This window comes from Cucurbita maxima, unplaced genomic scaffold, assembly GCF_002738345.1.
Source record: "Cucurbita maxima cultivar Rimu unplaced genomic scaffold, Cmax_1.0 Cma_Scf00019, whole genome shotgun sequence".
NCBI classification, from domain to species: domain Eukaryota; kingdom Viridiplantae; phylum Streptophyta; class Magnoliopsida; order Cucurbitales; family Cucurbitaceae; genus Cucurbita; species Cucurbita maxima.
In genome coordinates, this window is record NW_019272035.1 from 1,653,782 (window position 1) to 1,671,074 (window position 17,293).

The 17,293-nt window shown below is 35.3% G+C and overlaps 2 protein-coding genes across 3 annotated transcripts; one reads left to right on the forward strand and one right to left on the reverse strand.

Moving 5' to 3' along the window:
• The first annotated feature begins 680 nt into the window (after positions 1-680).
• Positions 681-10,035, forward strand: LOC111493688 (mitochondrial Rho GTPase 1-like). Its single transcript, XM_023143497.1, has 15 exons — positions 681-892; positions 1,199-1,430; positions 1,697-1,829; positions 2,039-2,188; positions 2,537-2,713; positions 2,885-3,136; positions 3,683-3,751; positions 3,957-4,012; positions 5,325-5,406; positions 5,614-5,825; positions 5,926-5,995; positions 6,454-6,566; positions 7,511-7,661; positions 8,226-8,412; positions 9,599-10,035. The coding sequence occupies exons 2-15, from the start codon at positions 1,213-1,215 to the stop codon at positions 9,670-9,672; spliced, it is 1,944 nt and encodes a 647-aa protein (XP_022999265.1). The 5' UTR covers positions 681-892; positions 1,199-1,212; the 3' UTR covers positions 9,673-10,035.
• A 978-nt stretch (positions 10,036-11,013) lies between these two features.
• Positions 11,014-15,232, reverse strand: LOC111493690 (cyclin-P3-1-like). Of its 2 annotated transcripts, XM_023143500.1 has the most exons (4): positions 15,012-15,232; positions 13,364-13,475; positions 12,155-12,567; positions 11,014-11,393 (listed from the first exon to the last, which is right to left on the reverse strand). In XM_023143500.1, the coding sequence occupies exons 3-4, from the start codon at positions 12,553-12,555 to the stop codon at positions 11,147-11,149; spliced, it is 648 nt and encodes a 215-aa protein (XP_022999268.1). In that variant the 5' UTR covers positions 12,556-12,567; positions 13,364-13,475; positions 15,012-15,232; the 3' UTR covers positions 11,014-11,146. The 2 variants fall into 2 exon arrangements, with proteins under 2 accessions (XP_022999268.1, XP_022999267.1); XM_023143499.1 differs by lacking the exon at positions 15,012-15,232 and having other exon boundaries at positions 13,364-13,696.
• Positions 15,233-17,293: the final 2,061 nt, after the last annotated feature.

Here is a 17,293-nt window from a genome sequence, read left to right on the forward strand (position 1 = left end):
GCACGTGTATTATGTATTTTTGTGGAAGTATTTATGCTCAAAACACCAAAAACAACTGTGTTTATGCTCACTACAGTATATATTTTCCAAACTCGTTACTTTTCATGAATTTAAAATGAATCTATTAGAAAGAGATTTCTACATCCTTATACAAAATATTTCGATTTCCTTTCCTCGCCAGTACATTGTCGATACTATTTATAACAATTTAAATTCATTGCTAACAGATATTGTTCAGTATAGCCTGTTACGTGTCACCGTCAGCCCCACGGTTTTAAAACACGTCTTCTAGGAAGAGGTTTCCAAATTCCTATGAAGAATGCTTCGTTCTTCCTCTTCAACGATGTAGATTTTCACAAGGACTGATGTCTCGAGATTCACTCCTTAAGGATTAAGCCGAAGACCAACATAAATTAAGCTCGTTGGGTCTCCAAACTCCCGATAATCAAATACCCTCTTGAGAACCAAAAATAATTCAAAGGTCATGCAGCTTAGAAACCAAATTTAACCCAAATACTTTAAAATAAATAACAAATTTTGAAGAGATTTTAAAAAATAATTTAGAGAAAAAAAAGGAAAAAATCCCGAATTTGATTGAAAATACGGAAATTCTGTGCACTTCTTGGTAACCTTAGAGTGGAGTACATTAATTTTATTTATTTTCATATTTTGAAAAATAAACCAGGAGAAGAAGAGAACGCATTTTTGTCTCTCTGCGTAATCAAACACTTCTTTCTTTCTCTCTCTCTCTTCTTCCCGACGCATCCATAGCCGCCGCGCCGCTGCCACTTCCGCCAGCAGCTCCACCCCATCGCCGACGCCGCTGCTGCTGACGCCTCCGCGTCCGGTGGCGTTTTACAACTTTCCACCTTCAGATAGAATAATCCCAAAGGTCAGTGGATTCCCGGTCGATTACCTTCAATACTACGATATCACCCTTCAATTGTCGTTTGTTATTTCATTATTTCACTGATTACTCACACTCCGAAAAACGCTTTGATTTGATTTTATTTTGAGTCTCTATACGGAATTTCATTGGATTTGTGATTTTTTTTTTTTTTAGGTGTTGAAGAATCCGGTTTTTGTTAGAGATGACTGGATTTTTTTATTTGTGTTTTTATGATGTCAATGTTTTTGTTGTCTGTTCTGATGAAATTGTCAAGTCACTGAAGGTTCTTTTGGGATTTCGCTTATGCAGTCTTTGGCCTTCCAATGGCAAGAGCGCCAGCTGGTAATGTACAATCAGGTGGCAGGAGCGGGGTTCGTATAGTTATCGCTGGGGACCGCGGTACCGGAAAGTCGAGCTTGATCGTAACTGCCGCGGCTGACAATTTTCCAGTGAATGTCCCCCCAGTATTGCCACCGACGAGGCTGCCCGAAGACTTTTGCCCGGATCGAGTTCCCACCACAATCATCGACACTTCATCACGGTATTAGTTGCTATTTTTGTTTTGTTTTTTTTTTAGTCTGTCTCGATGCGGAAGATAGTGTACGAAAAGAATGTTTGTTTCTAATTTCTTTAGCTTCCTAGACTGATAGTTCACCATCCCGCTTGATTTAATACGAGTTTTCCCCTACTTCCAACTGAATTATATAGTTCAGGAATTCTTGCTTATATAGTTTTGCCCAAGGTATTCAAGGGCAATTTTTGAAGACTCTATGGTTTTCTTTTTGTTTGTTTGTTTTTCCCTCCCAGCACTGAGGATAGTGCAAAAGTTGCTGAAGAACTTAAGAGAGCTGATGCAGTGGTGCTAACTTATGCTTGCGATCAGCCTCACACCCTTGATCGGCTGAGTACATTTTGGCTTCCAAAGCTTCGTCAATTGGAGGTTAGTTAACTTTGCTCCCTCCTTGGATCTTGGTGGATGGAAAATGACTTAGTAATAAAATCCCTTTGTTGGTGCTAACATAATAAGATTATATACGCAAGTCTCTTTAATCTGAAAACCTAAGCATCCCCTTTCCTAAATCAGCACAGTATTTTGTATGTTATTTTTGTCATTTTTATTGATGTGATCATAATGGGTTAAACGAACAGGTGAGGGTTCCAGTTATAGTGGTGGGCTGTAAACTGGATTTGAGAGATGAGAATCAGCAAGTGAGCTTGGAGCAGGTTATGTCCCCAATAATGCAGCAGTTTCGAGAAATTGAAACATGCATCGAGTGTTCAGCGTTTAAACATATTCAGGTATATTTCATCTATCAATGAATTCTTAATCTTCTAAAAAAAAAAAAAAATCAGGAAATATTTGTTGCTCCCTTACTCAGGACTGTATAAAAAAAACAAGAAAAAAAAAAAAGAAACTGTCCGACTATTGTTCTGCACCGGTACCTTGTTTCCGTTTTGTTGAAGATTGCAATTGCGTCCATTTTTCATTTATTGGTCCATGCTAATTCCTGGCTGAGTTATGTTTTCATGCTTATATGAAAATCTTTATGCGTAGTAGATATTAATTTTTGCACCCACAATTTTGTATAGTTTATTTTTAAGGCAAAAGAATCATATGTTTTCAACATTGTATTATTCCATTTGCAGATTCCTGAGGTCTTTTACTATGCCCAAAAAGCTGTACTTCACCCAACAGGCCCACTTTTTGATCAAGAAACTCAAACTCTGAAACCTAGATGCGTTCGGGCGCTGAAGCGGATATTTATTCTTTGTGATCACGATAAAGATGGTGCTCTGAGTGACGCCGAACTGAATGATTTTCAGGTCTTCCTTTCCATAGTCTACAATTTTTTTTGGCAAACACCTCATCAAGTATTTATTTATATGTTAGTTACATTGCCTGACATTTTGTAATATCTATGCCTAAAAAGGCTGACTTGACTCTATGGAGCTCTTATTAATGTTTTTTTTGTTTTTTGTTAATCTTGTCATCAGGTCAAATGTTTCAATGCTCCTTTACAACCTTCTGAAATTGTGGGTGTTAAGAGGGTTGTGCAAGAAAAACTTCCTGAAGGAGTGAATGATCGTGGGCTCACTTTGACAGGATTCCTCTTTCTACATGCTTTATTTATAGAAAAAGGGCGTTTGGAGACAACATGGACTGTGCTCAGGAAGTTTGGGTACAATAATGATATCAAGCTTGCGGATGAACTTATCCCAGCTCTTGGAAAGAGAGCTCCAGATCAGGTAATGAAAAATCATATAGCAGTCTTCTCAACTTCTGTATAAAAGGTTGACTGCACCACGCAGATAAAGGCTTTCAAATCTTGCTGAACTTAATAAATTATTGATTTTTTACAGTCTATACAATTTATTTGTTCTCTCCTAGATTTTTCTCGAAACAGTTATTTCTTTCACTTTCATGGAGCAGTCTTTATGTTAAGAATGTACATGTGGACAATACTTTTTGAATGGAAACAATTTTGTTTTCGTGGATGGATAGGCTGAATTTTGGGCTGTGAAATTTGTCACTTTCAAGTGGAGTGATTTTCCTTAGCTAGGTATAGGGAAGATTTCTTGTTCTCTTGTTGTTTGTATTCTTCATTTCAAGGTATGCTATAATCTTATTAAAAAAAGGTTAGGATTTGCTTAGTATTTTTTTCATCAGGCTTCTGTTGATTTTGTAAGATGGTATACTACATTTATTAATTGTTTCATTGGTTTTGTTTAAAGTGTTCCATGTTATTCTAATTCTAGTTCAAAATTTCTTATTTAACGCCTGTTCTTTTGTAGAGTGTGGAGCTCACAAATGAAGCCATCGAGTTTCTACGGGGAATATTTGAACTCTATGATGGTGATGGTGTATGTCTTAGTCTCTAACTTCCTAATTATAAATTCTTAGTTTATTTGTTTCTTTCTCAACCGAGGGTTTGCTTCTTTTTTTTTCTTTTTTTTTTTTTTCATAATTGTGAGACTTGAATCTAGCTTATGCATCTATTTTCACTGCCAAGTGCTTATCACAAAATACCTGAAGCTATCACCTGCATATCTTTTCTTTACCCACCAGGATGGTGCCTTACGGCCTCGCGATCTTGAAGAACTATTTTCTACAGCACCAGAGAGGTATTAGCTTCACAGCTTTTGGTAGTTTTCTTCATGTCATTTTGGGGGATTATGGTTCAAACATTTATAAGCTTAGAATGGCATCCTTGTGCATTGAGAGAGAAAATCATTTGTCATATTTTTTCTCTCATTCCTTGGTTTTTTGAAATGTGTTATTTCTATTAATTGGTTGAAGTTAAATTACAAGTTTAATCCTTGAACTTTCTGGTTTATGTCTGCTTAGTCCTTGAATATTAAAAAGTTTTAATGTCCCTAAGTTTTCAATCTGAAGTTCAATTTTTTTTTTGTCAACAGGTCCTTGACCTAAAATTTCTAGTCCTAATAGGCATTAAATTGAAAGTTTCGAGTCTTAATAGACTGTCGTTGACCTTACCAGTGAGAGTGTTATTTGTTCCCTTTCTATACGGTCTCTTCCCATAGCCCCTTAATTTTTACCCTTAGTTTTGCAATATTCTGATAGAAATCCTATCAAGATTTTTGTACGCGTTGCATTCTTTAGTTTGCCTTTTTTTATGTGTGATGTATTGTTGTATTTGTATGCTTGGTATTCTCTCTCTCTCTCTCTCTCACACACACACACACGCTCTCTCTCTCTCTCTTCTTAATCAATGTTTGATTATTCATTTAGAACGGAACTTTATCAAGATTCTAGATAGGAGCTAGGAATGTTATTATAATAGAAAGGATATAATAGTACGGTTGGTTATAAATAGAGGGGGTGGGATCAAGGTGAAGACAGAATTATTTAGTTAGTTAAGGTTTGAGTGATTCCAAGAGAGGGAGGGATCAAGTACCCCGAGTTACAGAGCCTTTGGGGGCTATTGTACTTTTGACTTTTGAGTGGTATCTCAAAATAGGGGAAGTTCTAAGTACCTCGAGGCTGTTATATTATAGTTCTTCTATTGTTTACATTTCAATATTATTCTAGTTGTTTGGGTTCTATTATGTTCTTACTAAAAAAAGTCTTTTTGCCCCTGTAATGCTTGTTTTCTAAATGTTTTCATTTTGTGACTAATTAATACTCCAAATCTCATGTAATGTTGTTTCAGATATGCTAATGCAATTGTGATAGAACATTTCCCTTTTTGCCTAGTCTTGTATTTATAGTCTTAATTCGGTCGTGAACTGTCATATTTAACTTGTGGCTGTTTAGATCCTAGGTCTATACATTTAAAAGAGCTTTTTTAGATTTTCCCCAACGTTTATTAGTTGACTAATTTGTCAACCATTATTTTTGTCTACATAATTTATTTTTTTGGCATACCTATGAGCTTCCATGATTTCTTATGCAACATTTTCTTTGAAACTCCAGTCCTTGGAATGAATTTCCATACAGAGATTCTGCAGAGAGAAATGCAATGGGAGGATTGTCGATTGATGACTTTTTATCACTGGTATGTTTGTAACCTGAGTTTTTCTGACATTTCCCTGATAACCTGATGTCTTTCATCTCTCTCTTACTTTTTGGTACTTGAAGGTGCATTCATACTCTTCTCATTTAATCTCTCCCCATCTCCTCCACCAGGCAGTTTTTGATACAGATAGGTTTTTCTTCTAAAAGAAGTGTATTTTTGTTGTCTATTCTTTTTGAATTGCTGCAGTGGTCCCTCATGACACTCCTAAACCCAATTTACACCATAGAGAACCTGATATATATTGGTTACTCTGGTGATCCTGCATCTGCTGTTCGTTTGACAAGGAAACGGCGGTTAGACCGCAAGAAGCAACAATTGGACCGAAGTGTTCTTCAGTGCTTTGTGTTTGGGCCTAAGAAGGCTGGAAAATCTTCTTTATTGGATGCATTTCTTGCGAGGTTTATCTTCAACATTCTCTACTTATCTAGTTGTTGGAGGCATTAATTCTACAGTACTTGTTACAGAGAATGTCATTTGTTAAGAAAATTTGATGCACAGGTCATTTTCTGAGACTTATATTCCTACGACTGAAGAACGCTATGCTGTAAATGTTGTCGACCAACCTGGAGTAAGTGCTGCTATGTCCTTGTTTTGAAAAATTGACCATAGTTTCAGATTCCAAATTTCTTGGTTTTAATATAACCTATGTCCACAATTTGTAAAATTGGAAGCAATTAAACCTGGTGGAGGAAGTTAATGATGATTTTTCAGATGGTACGTCAAGTTGGTGAATTATGGTTTAGCTATCGTATAATATGCTTGCGTTTACATACTTCCGGTAATTGATTAACTAAAGTTGTTTTAGAAATTGATTCTTTTCTATAATATTTTTGGTTCACATTTAATAGGCATTATTGAATTCCAAAAGTGAGTGCAGACTCCTGCTGCTCAAACATCAGTAAAATGATAGTCACTTTTTCGGATATAAAATCAAATGATCGACATCAGTTTTTGTTAAGAAATTATGCTGTCTGCTGTTATCTGTTAGTTTCTTTGTCTGTATAAATTTCTTTATTTGGTTTGAAGGGAACAAAAAAAACCCTTATTTTGAGGGAAATACCTGAAGATGGAGTGAACAAACTGTTGTCTGGCAAAGAGTCTTTAGCTGCCTGTGACATTGCACTATTTGTGCATGACAGGTAACTTCTTTTTTTTTTTTTTTATGGAAACGGCCATTGCTTATTAACAATGTTATGCTATATTAAGATGATAAATATTTTTATTTTTGGATTGGAAAATGGCATTTGTATTTCGAAAAAGAGGAAAGCCTGGGTGTGACAAATTTATATAAGCTTGTTCCACAATTTTCTATTTTGATGGCCACTTTTATTTTTTTTTTCACTCTCTCTCCATTATAATTTCATTTTCTGAGCATGTTATTTTCATTGCTACGTGAAAAATTCAAAAGGAATGGGACACTCACCCAACCTCTTAAGGGAGATATCAAGATGCTACGCCAGTTGGTGTAGATCAAAACAGAATCATAATTATGAAAGGACTTGGAAAGAGGATACGAGGAAGAGCTACTTAATGCATTCCCAAGAGTTAAAAAAATCTACAAACAAATTTCCCGTTCCTCTCCAACCAACCTTTCTAAATAAGGGCCATAACCTCTGATGTTTTTAGATTTGTACGTCATCCTAAGTAGGGTTTACTAGTTTGCTTAAACAATTAATCTAAGAATGGTGTGCCCCAAGGCTTCAGTTACAAATTAATTCAAAGTCTTAACTTCTTCTCTTCTTTCTCTGTTTTCTTCTTGTTAATGATTTGTTATCTAGTTGCATGGACTACCAGTAGTTCCTTTTCCCCTTTCTTCTTGTTAATGATCGGTTTTATAGTTGCGTGGACTAATTGGTTATTAGGGCAGCGAGCTTCTACTTGTGCTGCACATCACTCCAATAAAACATACCTTTAAATATTTTTGTTATGAGTTCTCTTCGATCTTTCTGTAGAATACCTGTTTCTATTAACGTAAAGAAGAAGAAATATGTATTTTGATATTATTATAAACCATTCCTTACATGTTTATGCCAATGAACTTTTGAATCCAAATGTATAGCACCAACTTTGTTTTCTTTTCCAGCTCTGATGAGTCCTCCTGGAAGAAAGCAACTGATTTACTGGTTGAAGTCGCAAGTCATGGTGAGGATACTGGCTATGAGGTGCCTTGTTTAATTGTTGCTGCCAAAGATGACCTCAATTCATTTCCCTTGGCCATACAAGATTCTACGAGGGTAATTTTTTGTTCTTTATGTACCATACATATTCGATTGTTCACACAGAAAATTATTACCGTTTTAATATTTACACTGAATTCGTATATGTATAAAAGTAAATCTCCACTGAATCACAGTGTTGTAGATAACAGGTTTACCATAAACTTCTCTATGTGAGGATTTCTATTTTAATGATAAAAAGTTATGTTAATGTTTACAAATTGTTTAGTGCGCATGCTCACTTCACTTCATCTCTCCTATGGAAATGACGATACATCAACTATTAGAATCAGTTGCTGAAATTCTTTATTTGTACAAAAAAAATTCCTTTAGTAAGTTAAATACTTACATAATTTTGTTCATTTGAATGAAAGTTGGTTTCGCACTAAAAAAAAATAAACAATACAATTTCCTTAGCAAGTATTGAATCTGTTTATGGTTTTTCTTTGTAATCCATATTTTGTTGGGTCCACCATTGCAATGTAGTATTTTAAGTATGATTGCCATTGAAATCCTGAATCTTTGAATATCATCTTTCTCATCATTTTTGTTTATCATAATAGTCTCGTTGCAATTTGGTAGGTGAGCCAAGATATGGGTATAGAAGCTCCAATACCTATCAGCACAAAATTGGGTGATTTCAATAATGTATTCCGAAGAATTGCATCTGCTGCAGAGCACCCTCATTTAAGTATCCCTGAAACTGAGGCAGGCAGAACTCGCAAGCATTATCACAAGCTCATAAACCGCTCTCTTATGTTTGTTTCGGGTATGTTGATTTCTGTAGTTTTTGATCCACTCAGGTAACATGAAAAACCTATTCGGGAATGAATATTAGATTCCACTGTGACATTTTGCTTCATGGCTCCACGTGTTAAACATTTACAAGTTATTTAGTCACTGTTATAAGGCATATTTCCATGTTTGATATCATAAGTAGAAAACATTTTTGAAAATGGCTCAGGCAACCTCCCTACCTGATTCAAGTGTCAACGGATTATCTTTGCTATATAATCATAAACTTACTAATTAATACGTGGTTCAATACATATCAACCTGATAGGTATGATTCTCGCTTCCAGATGTCTTGGGAAATCACTTTTAACTTTTCCCTTTCCTTGGTGGAAGTAATGAACTTTATTCTCTTGGGATGTCATCAATAAGGACATACTTCGGGATTCAGTGATTTTTTCAAGAATGACAAGAGGATATACTGGATTCAGTGGTTTTTTCAAGAATGACATTCTTGGATCATAGTGCCAAATGGGTTTGAAAGGAAAATCTTTGATTTCATTTTAATCGCTAAGGAGGTGGTTGATGAGCCCAAGTGCAAGGATAAAATTGGATTGTGATGAGTGTTTATCTTTTTTAAACCTTGTCTTGATGAAGATTAAATATTGACTCACCTTTTGGAGAGGACCTTTTTCGCCAAGGGTTTGCCGCCCAAGTTGGGATTACTTTTTGGAGTTAGCTTGGTGTTTAATCTAGTTGGAAACTATGACTATTGTTCTGTGTTGAAGGAGATGTTTCTTTGCTTTTCTCTTTTTCCTTTTTCTTCTTCTTTTTAAATGTAAATTTGTATTTTTTTTTTCAAAAAAATTAATTTATTATTATTTTTTGTCATTTTTATGATGAGCGTTAGATCCAGTGGGGTGCTAGTTTTTTCATTGTGTTATGAGACCCTTCGGATCGAGAGGAATAACATGATGTTTACCGCAGTGGAGAGATGTTTAGAAGAGAATTTGTGGCTAGGTTTAGTGCTTCTCTTTTGAGTGTTGGTCACCAACCATTTCTAGTGTTGTTCTTGTTCTTTTGGATTGAAATCCTCACTTGTATTGATCGTCTTAGTTTTTGTTCAACTCATCTTTTTTTGCATTGTCTTCTTATGTGCCGTCTGATGGCCTACCCTATCCTGCAAAACATTTCTGACTGATTTTGTAACGTGCTTTCATCAGTTGGAGCTGCTGCTACGATTGTCGGACTGGCCGCATACCGTGTTTACCTCGCGAGGAAGAATTCTTCCAGCTAAATGATGAAGGGCTCTATGAATCGTTTCGCTTTAGATATGGTTGGTATCCTAAATCCTTACACTTTTATCTGTTCAATTCTCAGACCTTTTGCCATTTCTCTGATTCTATTGGGTTTCCCGAGTTGGCTTTATTAGATATAATAGATGATAGATAAGTTGCAATTTTCAATCAAAGGAGCACGCTTTAGTTTTAGCATTCTGGTTTTTCTGTATGATAATTTTATGTTAACAGTAAATTGTGAAACCCTATTCTGCTTTAGGGTCGTCCCCCCTCCACCCAAATAATGTTAGGATTTATGGTTGTACAATCAGACCAGTTATTCAAGAAGGGAAATGAGAAGTTTTTGCTATGGAAATATTCAATTGTTTCTTTCTTCAATTTTGCTTCAACAATGTTCATTGATCTCTATATGTCTAAAGAACTTTATTTGGTGGAAATAATTTTGAACTTTTGATGGGTCAGGGTGAGTTTTTGCTCTATAAATTACTATCTATCCCAAAGACACATGGATGATCTATATATACATACATAAATTATTGGAAAAAGAAGGTTAATGAATTTATTCATGTGTTAGAAACTACCTTGTTTGCTGTCATTTTTTTGTCCATGGTGTTAAACATGTGTACTGAATAGAATAGTTAAAGTTAATTTGAGATGCATTTGGAAAATTTTAAAGATATGGTTTTTCGCCTTCTCTTCCCTCTGGGCGGGAGGGCTAGTGGACAATACTTGATTTTAATAGAAGCTGAACCTATTACCGTTCGTTCAAGAAAGAAAAGAGCTACTGATACTGAACACCCATTTACCGAGTTCGTTCAGTAGTTCAGGCTCTGCTGCCCATCGGGGACCGAGTGGTAAGGCCATGATCCGCATCAACCTCTAGTTTTATAGAGTACAATTTATGCTCATAGTCATCATTTAAAAAGAGATTTTCAGTACAAGTTTCATAGATAAAATAGTCATTTCTTTCTTTCTTTGGTTTGGTGTAGTCTCATACATATATATGCCATATTTCATTTATTTTAATCATCAATAAGATGATCTCTTATAAAAAAAAAAATACATATATATACGTCTGCATTATTCCTCTTCAAAAACTTTAAAAACTTTACCTTGATGATGTGTTAATAAATTAAAATAAGCTAGGTCAACATGTTCTATGGTATTATTAAAAATAAAAAAAAATTTAAAAAAAATAGGGAAATCAGAACTAGGCTGATTTACAATAAATTTTCATTACTTTAGCATAATTTTGAAAAGATTTATTATTATTATTATTATTATCATTTTAATTGTCCAGTTCTGAAAGACAAGGATTTGAAGTCATGGACTCCCAAAAAAAATTACAAAATATTTCTCAGTTAGCATAAGGAGAAGTGATTAACCATTATTGAATTATACAATTTCCCACTTCACTTGATAAAGATTGAACACTAACTAACCATTAAATTCAAGAGAGATTTCTTGGAATGTTTAAATGGCTCTGCAAGTATAGCTTGCAATTTGAGGTAAGCATCTCGTTCGAGTCTTGTTCCCGGGTCGTCGATCAATTTGATTCTCCCCCGGACCTTCCTTTTGGAGCTGCAAACAGTGAGCCCTGAACACATCTGCAGTGACATGAAGTCTGAAGTCCAAATTGAATAGCAATTCTATCTCCATGCTGTTCATTTCTTTGGTGCTCACTCCTCCTACCTTGGCATAAAAGGCATTGTTATAGCACCTGCATAGCATAGCATAAGTTGTGTATAACATCCGAGAAATCGGGAGGAAACAGGCATCCCAAAATATGATAGATCAGATGCACGATATCGGGTTTAGTAGTATCGAACGAGCGACTCAATGGTTTGAGTTGCATGTCGGTGTCTTCTAACGTTACAATTATATTGCACAAAATTGAAGAATGAATCAAACATGAGGGACTAAATCATCTATTTAATTCATTGTTTACTGAAAATGTCAATTATACTGTGAGATCTCACATCGGGAGAGAGGAACGAAACATTCTTTATAAGGGTGTAGAAACCTCTCCCTAGTAGAAGGGGAAGCCTAAAAGAGAAAACCCTAAACCCTAAACAATATTTGCTTGCGGTGCACTTGGGCTCTTACAAATGGTATCAGAATCTATCTCTGGATAGCGAGAACGCTAACCCACAAGGGGGGTGGATTGTGAGATCCCACATCGGTTGGAGAAGGGAACGAAACATTACTTATAAGGGCGTGGAAACCTCTCCCTAATAGACGCGTTTTAAAACTTTGAGAGAAAGTCTAAAAGGAAAAATGCAAATAGGCCAATAACGGTTAGTGGTGGACTTGAACTGTTACATATGTAAACCTGAACCGATCGAAAAGTAAGTCAACCTAAAGAAAGTAAATGTTGTGTATGAATTGAAAAAACTAAGCTGCAGATAATCTCCAAGCTCAAAATCTTGTCATCTCGAGCTAATTACACAGTTAAGCTAACAAGGCGATATTAGAACTTACCCGGCGTCGTTAAACTTCGCTGCAACCATGATGCTAGTGATCAGAAGGCGGTGGACGTTCAAAGAAGTAAGGTAAGCACCCATCTTTTGAAGATACCTTTCGATGTATATGTAGGCAACAACTAAGCAAGGCGTGCCACAACATGTGTACTTCGAGATGCGATTGATATATTGTCCAGTGCTCATAGTGGGCGCTCGGGAACCATGGAAAATTGTGACACTGTCTTTCTTTTTTAGCCGTTTCAACAATTTTTCGTTCTTCTGAATCGATCTCTCAAACGTAGAGGAAAGAATCGATAACACTCGAGAAGAGCTTGGTATAAGCTTCCCAGATTCACTCAGTCCAAGAATTGAACCAGTTTCTACTTGAAAATCCTTACCATTATCTGCCATCTTTCTCATGTTTATCTAGACCTGCACAATGCACAAATATTATTTACTTAATTCATGCATAATCCTTAGTGAATGGCAAAGAAACAATCAAATACTACCCATGGGTCCCTCTTAATCTAATATTAGAACCTACATTATTGATATCGTCCTCCCTCTTTGGACCTTTCCTTTCGGGCTTTGCCTCCTTGCTAGCATATCGCCCGATGTCTAGCTCTGATACCATTTGTAACAACCCAAGCCCAAGCTCACTTCTAGCAAATATTGTCCTTTTTGGGCTTTTCCTTCTAGATGACACATCGTTCGGTGTCTGGCTCTTATACCATTTATAACAGTCCAAGCCCACCGCTACTAGATATCGTCTTCTTTGGGTTTTCCCTTCCAAACTTCCTCTCAAAGTTTTACAACGCGTCTGCTACAGAGAGAGACTTCCACACCCTTACAAAGAATGCTTCGTTCCCCTCTCCAACCAACGTGGGATCTCACACAAACTATTTTCCAAACAGATTCAAAAGCCAAATTCTAAAGCCTTACTCATTTCCCTAAAACATTTTCAGAAATTTAAGTCATAGAGGTTAGAAGAAGATGAAAAGGGATGTGGCCACTGATTGATTCCTATGACCAATTACTTAGAATGGAAGAAAAAGGGAAAAAGGTTTAACCGAGTTTATGTTCTTAGAAGTTCAAAATGATTCTAACAATATCAGATGAGGAATCTCCTCTTTTAAAGCCATTGAACACTAAAGTAATAGCTTATGAACAATTTATTCATTCCATCAGAAATCATCTCAAACACATGGAACAAGAATCTAAATCTTACCCAGAATTCTTTGAAAGAAATCAAGTTCTGGAAGCAACTGCTCGTGTACTACTTCGACGAACAAAGAGGGGATGATCCGAGGAGAACTGAACACAAAAGTGGCTCACAGACCCTGAAATGCATCAGAAGAAGGGGTTTGTAAGTCAGAGCTTCTTCAATAACCTTCTCTCAGGCTATATTGCTTGAGCATTCTTCAGAAAAGCTAGGCAGTTCATCATGAGCAGAGAAAGATAAAGTTGGTATTAAAACCAGCTTCTTCATAACGTTGGCCTGTAGATAGCAATGTCTCATGATTCTGGTTTGGTTCATTTCTTGGGAATATTAGAGAGGAATATGAATAAAGTAGCTTTAATCTATTTTTATTCTTTCCTTTCAGGTATAGTCACCAAGGACAACTATTTCATGTCCTTTGGGTCCATTTGGGCACACAATTATTGAAGCTTTCAAATCACAATGGAAAAGTGTTGGGCATTTGGAGCATTCTTCTAAGAAACCCATTGGGGTAAAAAGCATCAAACACAAAGAAAGAACACACAATTTCATTCCACAAATGATATAAACCAAGAGAAAACTTGCTTCTAAACTTGTGATTCGAATCTCAAACAAGTGTTCTTGCCTTGAGATATTCAATCAACAAGGTAATCCGAATCTTACTACACTTGTAGTGATTTCTTATCATTTAGTATTGATTCCTTATCAGAAAAAGCTCAGATTAAGTTACAGGCAGAGGATGAACAAACGAGAACAATAATGGCTTGTTGGGAGGCCAAAAATTCCAAGAACATCACATAAAGCTATAAAATCTCCTTTTCCATGGTAGTGATTTGCTGGATTATTACGATCTCTCATCTTTTGGGGACCCCAAATTCGAAACCAAAACGTGGGTAAAAATCATTATGCAATCAAAAGCGATCAATCATACAATATGCTTCAATGAAGATATGAAGAAAATATTGTTGAAATTATCAAAAGATATTTCAATTCAATTCATGCCACCTTGAAGAAGAATGAAGTTTCATGTTTTGAATTTTGGATGAACTACAATTTAGAGTAATTTAGAGCTATTGTATTTCATTAATGTATTTTGAGACTTTTAATTTACTTTAGGTTACAATTACATAACATAATGGTTAATTAAGGCCATTAAGTAGGAATGTTGCAACTCTTGGGATGCCTTTAGCAACTTCATTTCGAGGCTATATAAAGCCATTTATGTTCTATTTGTAAATAGACTTGGAAAATATAGTAAAAGAAGTATTTGTGCTCTTCTTTAGCCAATGACTAAGTTTCTTTGCAATTCTATGTAGTTTAGGTTGCATGTAGAATCATTTAAGCTCGACAAGATCAATCTTGCTTGTGGAGTGATTCGAATCTCAAGCAAGTGTTCTTGTCTTGAGATATTTGAACAACAAGAATCATTCAAGCTAGACATGATCGATCTTACTTATGGAGTGATTCGAATCTCAAATAATATTCTTCCGAATCTTACTCCCCTTGTAGTGGTTCTTTATCTTATCAGATGTAGAACAAGAATCATCCCATTTCTTCATCATTTTACTTTACACACTCGCAACAATCAGGCAAGAAAAAGAAAGAACAATAAAAACCCATCTGAATTCTGAAGTTAGGGAACGAAGAACTCGCTTACAGATTGATGGACTCTGAGCTATGTGATCAATCTGGAGGCAGGGCTTTGCGCCAAAAGATGGGGAATCCTGCTTTTGGATTAAATGGGTACGCAAAGAAAGGGTTGAAAGGTTCCATGGAAATGGTGGAAGTGGTGTAGGGTAGAGGAATTTTGTTTGTTTGCCCAGAAAATTGGTGGGAAAGGGAAGTTTTTCTTACATGAAAATGAATCGGGTGGAGAGGAAAGCTTTGGGGTTTGATGTGTTTGTTTGAATTTTGGGATGCAGCCCAAGAAATGGGGTTTGATCAAAAGCATCACACGTTCGTAAGAATCAGATTTGGGTCGGACTCATTTGGTGTTCGTCGGATTTGTCCAATTTGATTCATTTCATACCAACAATATGCACGGCCGAGATCTACAACTAACCGATATTGTCATTTTTGGCTTTCCTTTTCGGACTTCCCGTCAAAACTTTAAAACTCGTCTGCTGGGGAAGGTTTCCACACTCTTATAAAAGATGTTTTGTTCTCCTCCCCAACTAACGTGGACATCACATGCACTCTACGTTACATCATTGAAGTTTGTGATATGGGGTACATCAAGATTTGAGATTTTATCCAAATGAGAGAAATCACGAATATACGATAGCTAAGAAAAATTTAAATGCCCTTTCCTTTTGTACGGTGGTTAAATTGTAAAAACTTTATGGTTAAACATATTTTACCCGAAAGAATTTTATGTTGGATGATCTCTTAATAATTTTTCCAAAATGCACGTGACTGAGAACAAGGTAGTTCAAAAGGATTAATTTTAGATAATTAAACAGAGACATAAAAAATCTTAATAAATAAATAGTAGCTCTAAAAAATGGGATTAATTCTAGAACATTGTTGAATTATTCAAAAATTGACGTTAAGGGATAGATAGTTTCGTGAGAATCCAAGATTCCTATGAATGTATGATATATCTCTAGGAATCTCGAACTACTCGAGCATCTTAGGTTGACCATACAGGAGGCATCTCAAGAGTTTTAAATTCTCTCCTTAAACGATGGCGTTTTCACTAATCATATGAAATATACATCTAAAATACTTTATTTAGTTTGCACGAATATAGGATATGTATTTAGGAATCTCGAGTTACTTGAGCATCTTAGTTTGACTATTATTTAGCTCTTTAATTTATTCCGACCCAACATATTCGGGTAAATAGGTCGAGTATATATAATCCCATCTTCAAGGAGATGACTTTCCTACTGAAGGAATCATTTATATTAATTAAAGGAAATGAAGTGACCGGTCTCACGGGAGATGATAGTTTTGACGAGGGAGGATGGGGTCGACGACATTTCCAGTTTATCACAATCCTACCGTGCAACTCTGAGTCAACTTATTCACTAATCTGTTTAGACATTGAGTCATCTAAGGTTGTTATAGTATTACCAATTTCAAAGGTTCCAACCATTATACTTCTCGAGAGACGGAGAGAGTAAGGGATGACCATAAAGCGGAATTGTTCGGGCTTTGTATAATTTGATATTCGACTATCAAGAAAATCTTTTTTTTTTTTTTTTTAATATAGATTTTCTCTAATTAAAAAAATAAAAAAAAAGATAAAGATATAAATTTTTTATTAAAATAGTCTCCTCCACGTTCCCCTCTACCAACTTTATTTTTTTAAACGTGCTTTATTTTATCACTTAATCCCATAATTTATTTATATAAGATTAATTAAGATTATATTAATTATTAATTATTTGAAATGTTTCAAATGTCTTTTTATATTTTCCCCCTGGCTTTGTTTTATTTTGATATATCAATTTTTTTTTAAAAAAATAAAAGTAATTTCATATTCATTTGGTTCGTAAGTATCGTTTAAAAAACATAATTCCACGTTAATTGATTTGTACTCATTCTAAAAATCGAACGTTTGTACTTTATTGTAATAAAAATAAATAAAATAAAAACGGAAATGTTTATAAGAGTAAAAAAAATCAAATATTTCACACCTATTCTTAACTAAAACGTCAATCGTAATAGTCGTGTTGTAACTTATTGAAGCATGACGGAAGCCCAATGTAAGTTATTGCGGATGATAAGTTCGGATTTCATGAATAAATGACTAGATTTTGTTATTAAAACAATTTGTTTAAGCTTCAAGAAGTTGAAATCCCGTACAATAGTTATCTCAATTTCAACCGTAAAAACAAACAATTCCTTGAGAACCGCCCATTCAAACAACATTCAACATATCGAACCACGCACATCGTTTCACCCTTAGAGTTCTTAACTATCACACGCAAA

What these genes read in the sequence shown, in the direction of transcription:
- LOC111493688 (XM_023143497.1), top strand. Translation starts at nt 1,213, where the DNA reads ATGGCAAGAGCGCCAGCTGGTAATGTACAATCAGGTGGCAGGAGCGGG. An exon ending in TTGGATGCATTTCTTGCGAG is followed by an intron (nt 5,826 to 5,925) that starts GTTTATCTTCAA and finishes TTTGATGCACAG; the next exon opens with GTCATTTTCTGAGACTTATA. An exon ending in CCATACAAGATTCTACGAGG is followed by an intron (nt 7,662 to 8,225) that starts GTAATTTTTTGT and finishes GCAATTTGGTAG; the next exon opens with GTGAGCCAAGATATGGGTAT.
- LOC111493690 (XM_023143500.1), bottom strand. Translation starts at nt 12,555, where the DNA reads ATGAGAAAGATGGCAGATAATGGTAAGGATTTTCAAGTAGAAACTGGT. An exon ending in GCGAAGTTTAACGACGCCGG is followed by an intron (nt 11,394 to 12,154) that starts GTAAGTTCTAAT and finishes TATGCTATGCAG; the next exon opens with GTGCTATAACAATGCCTTTT.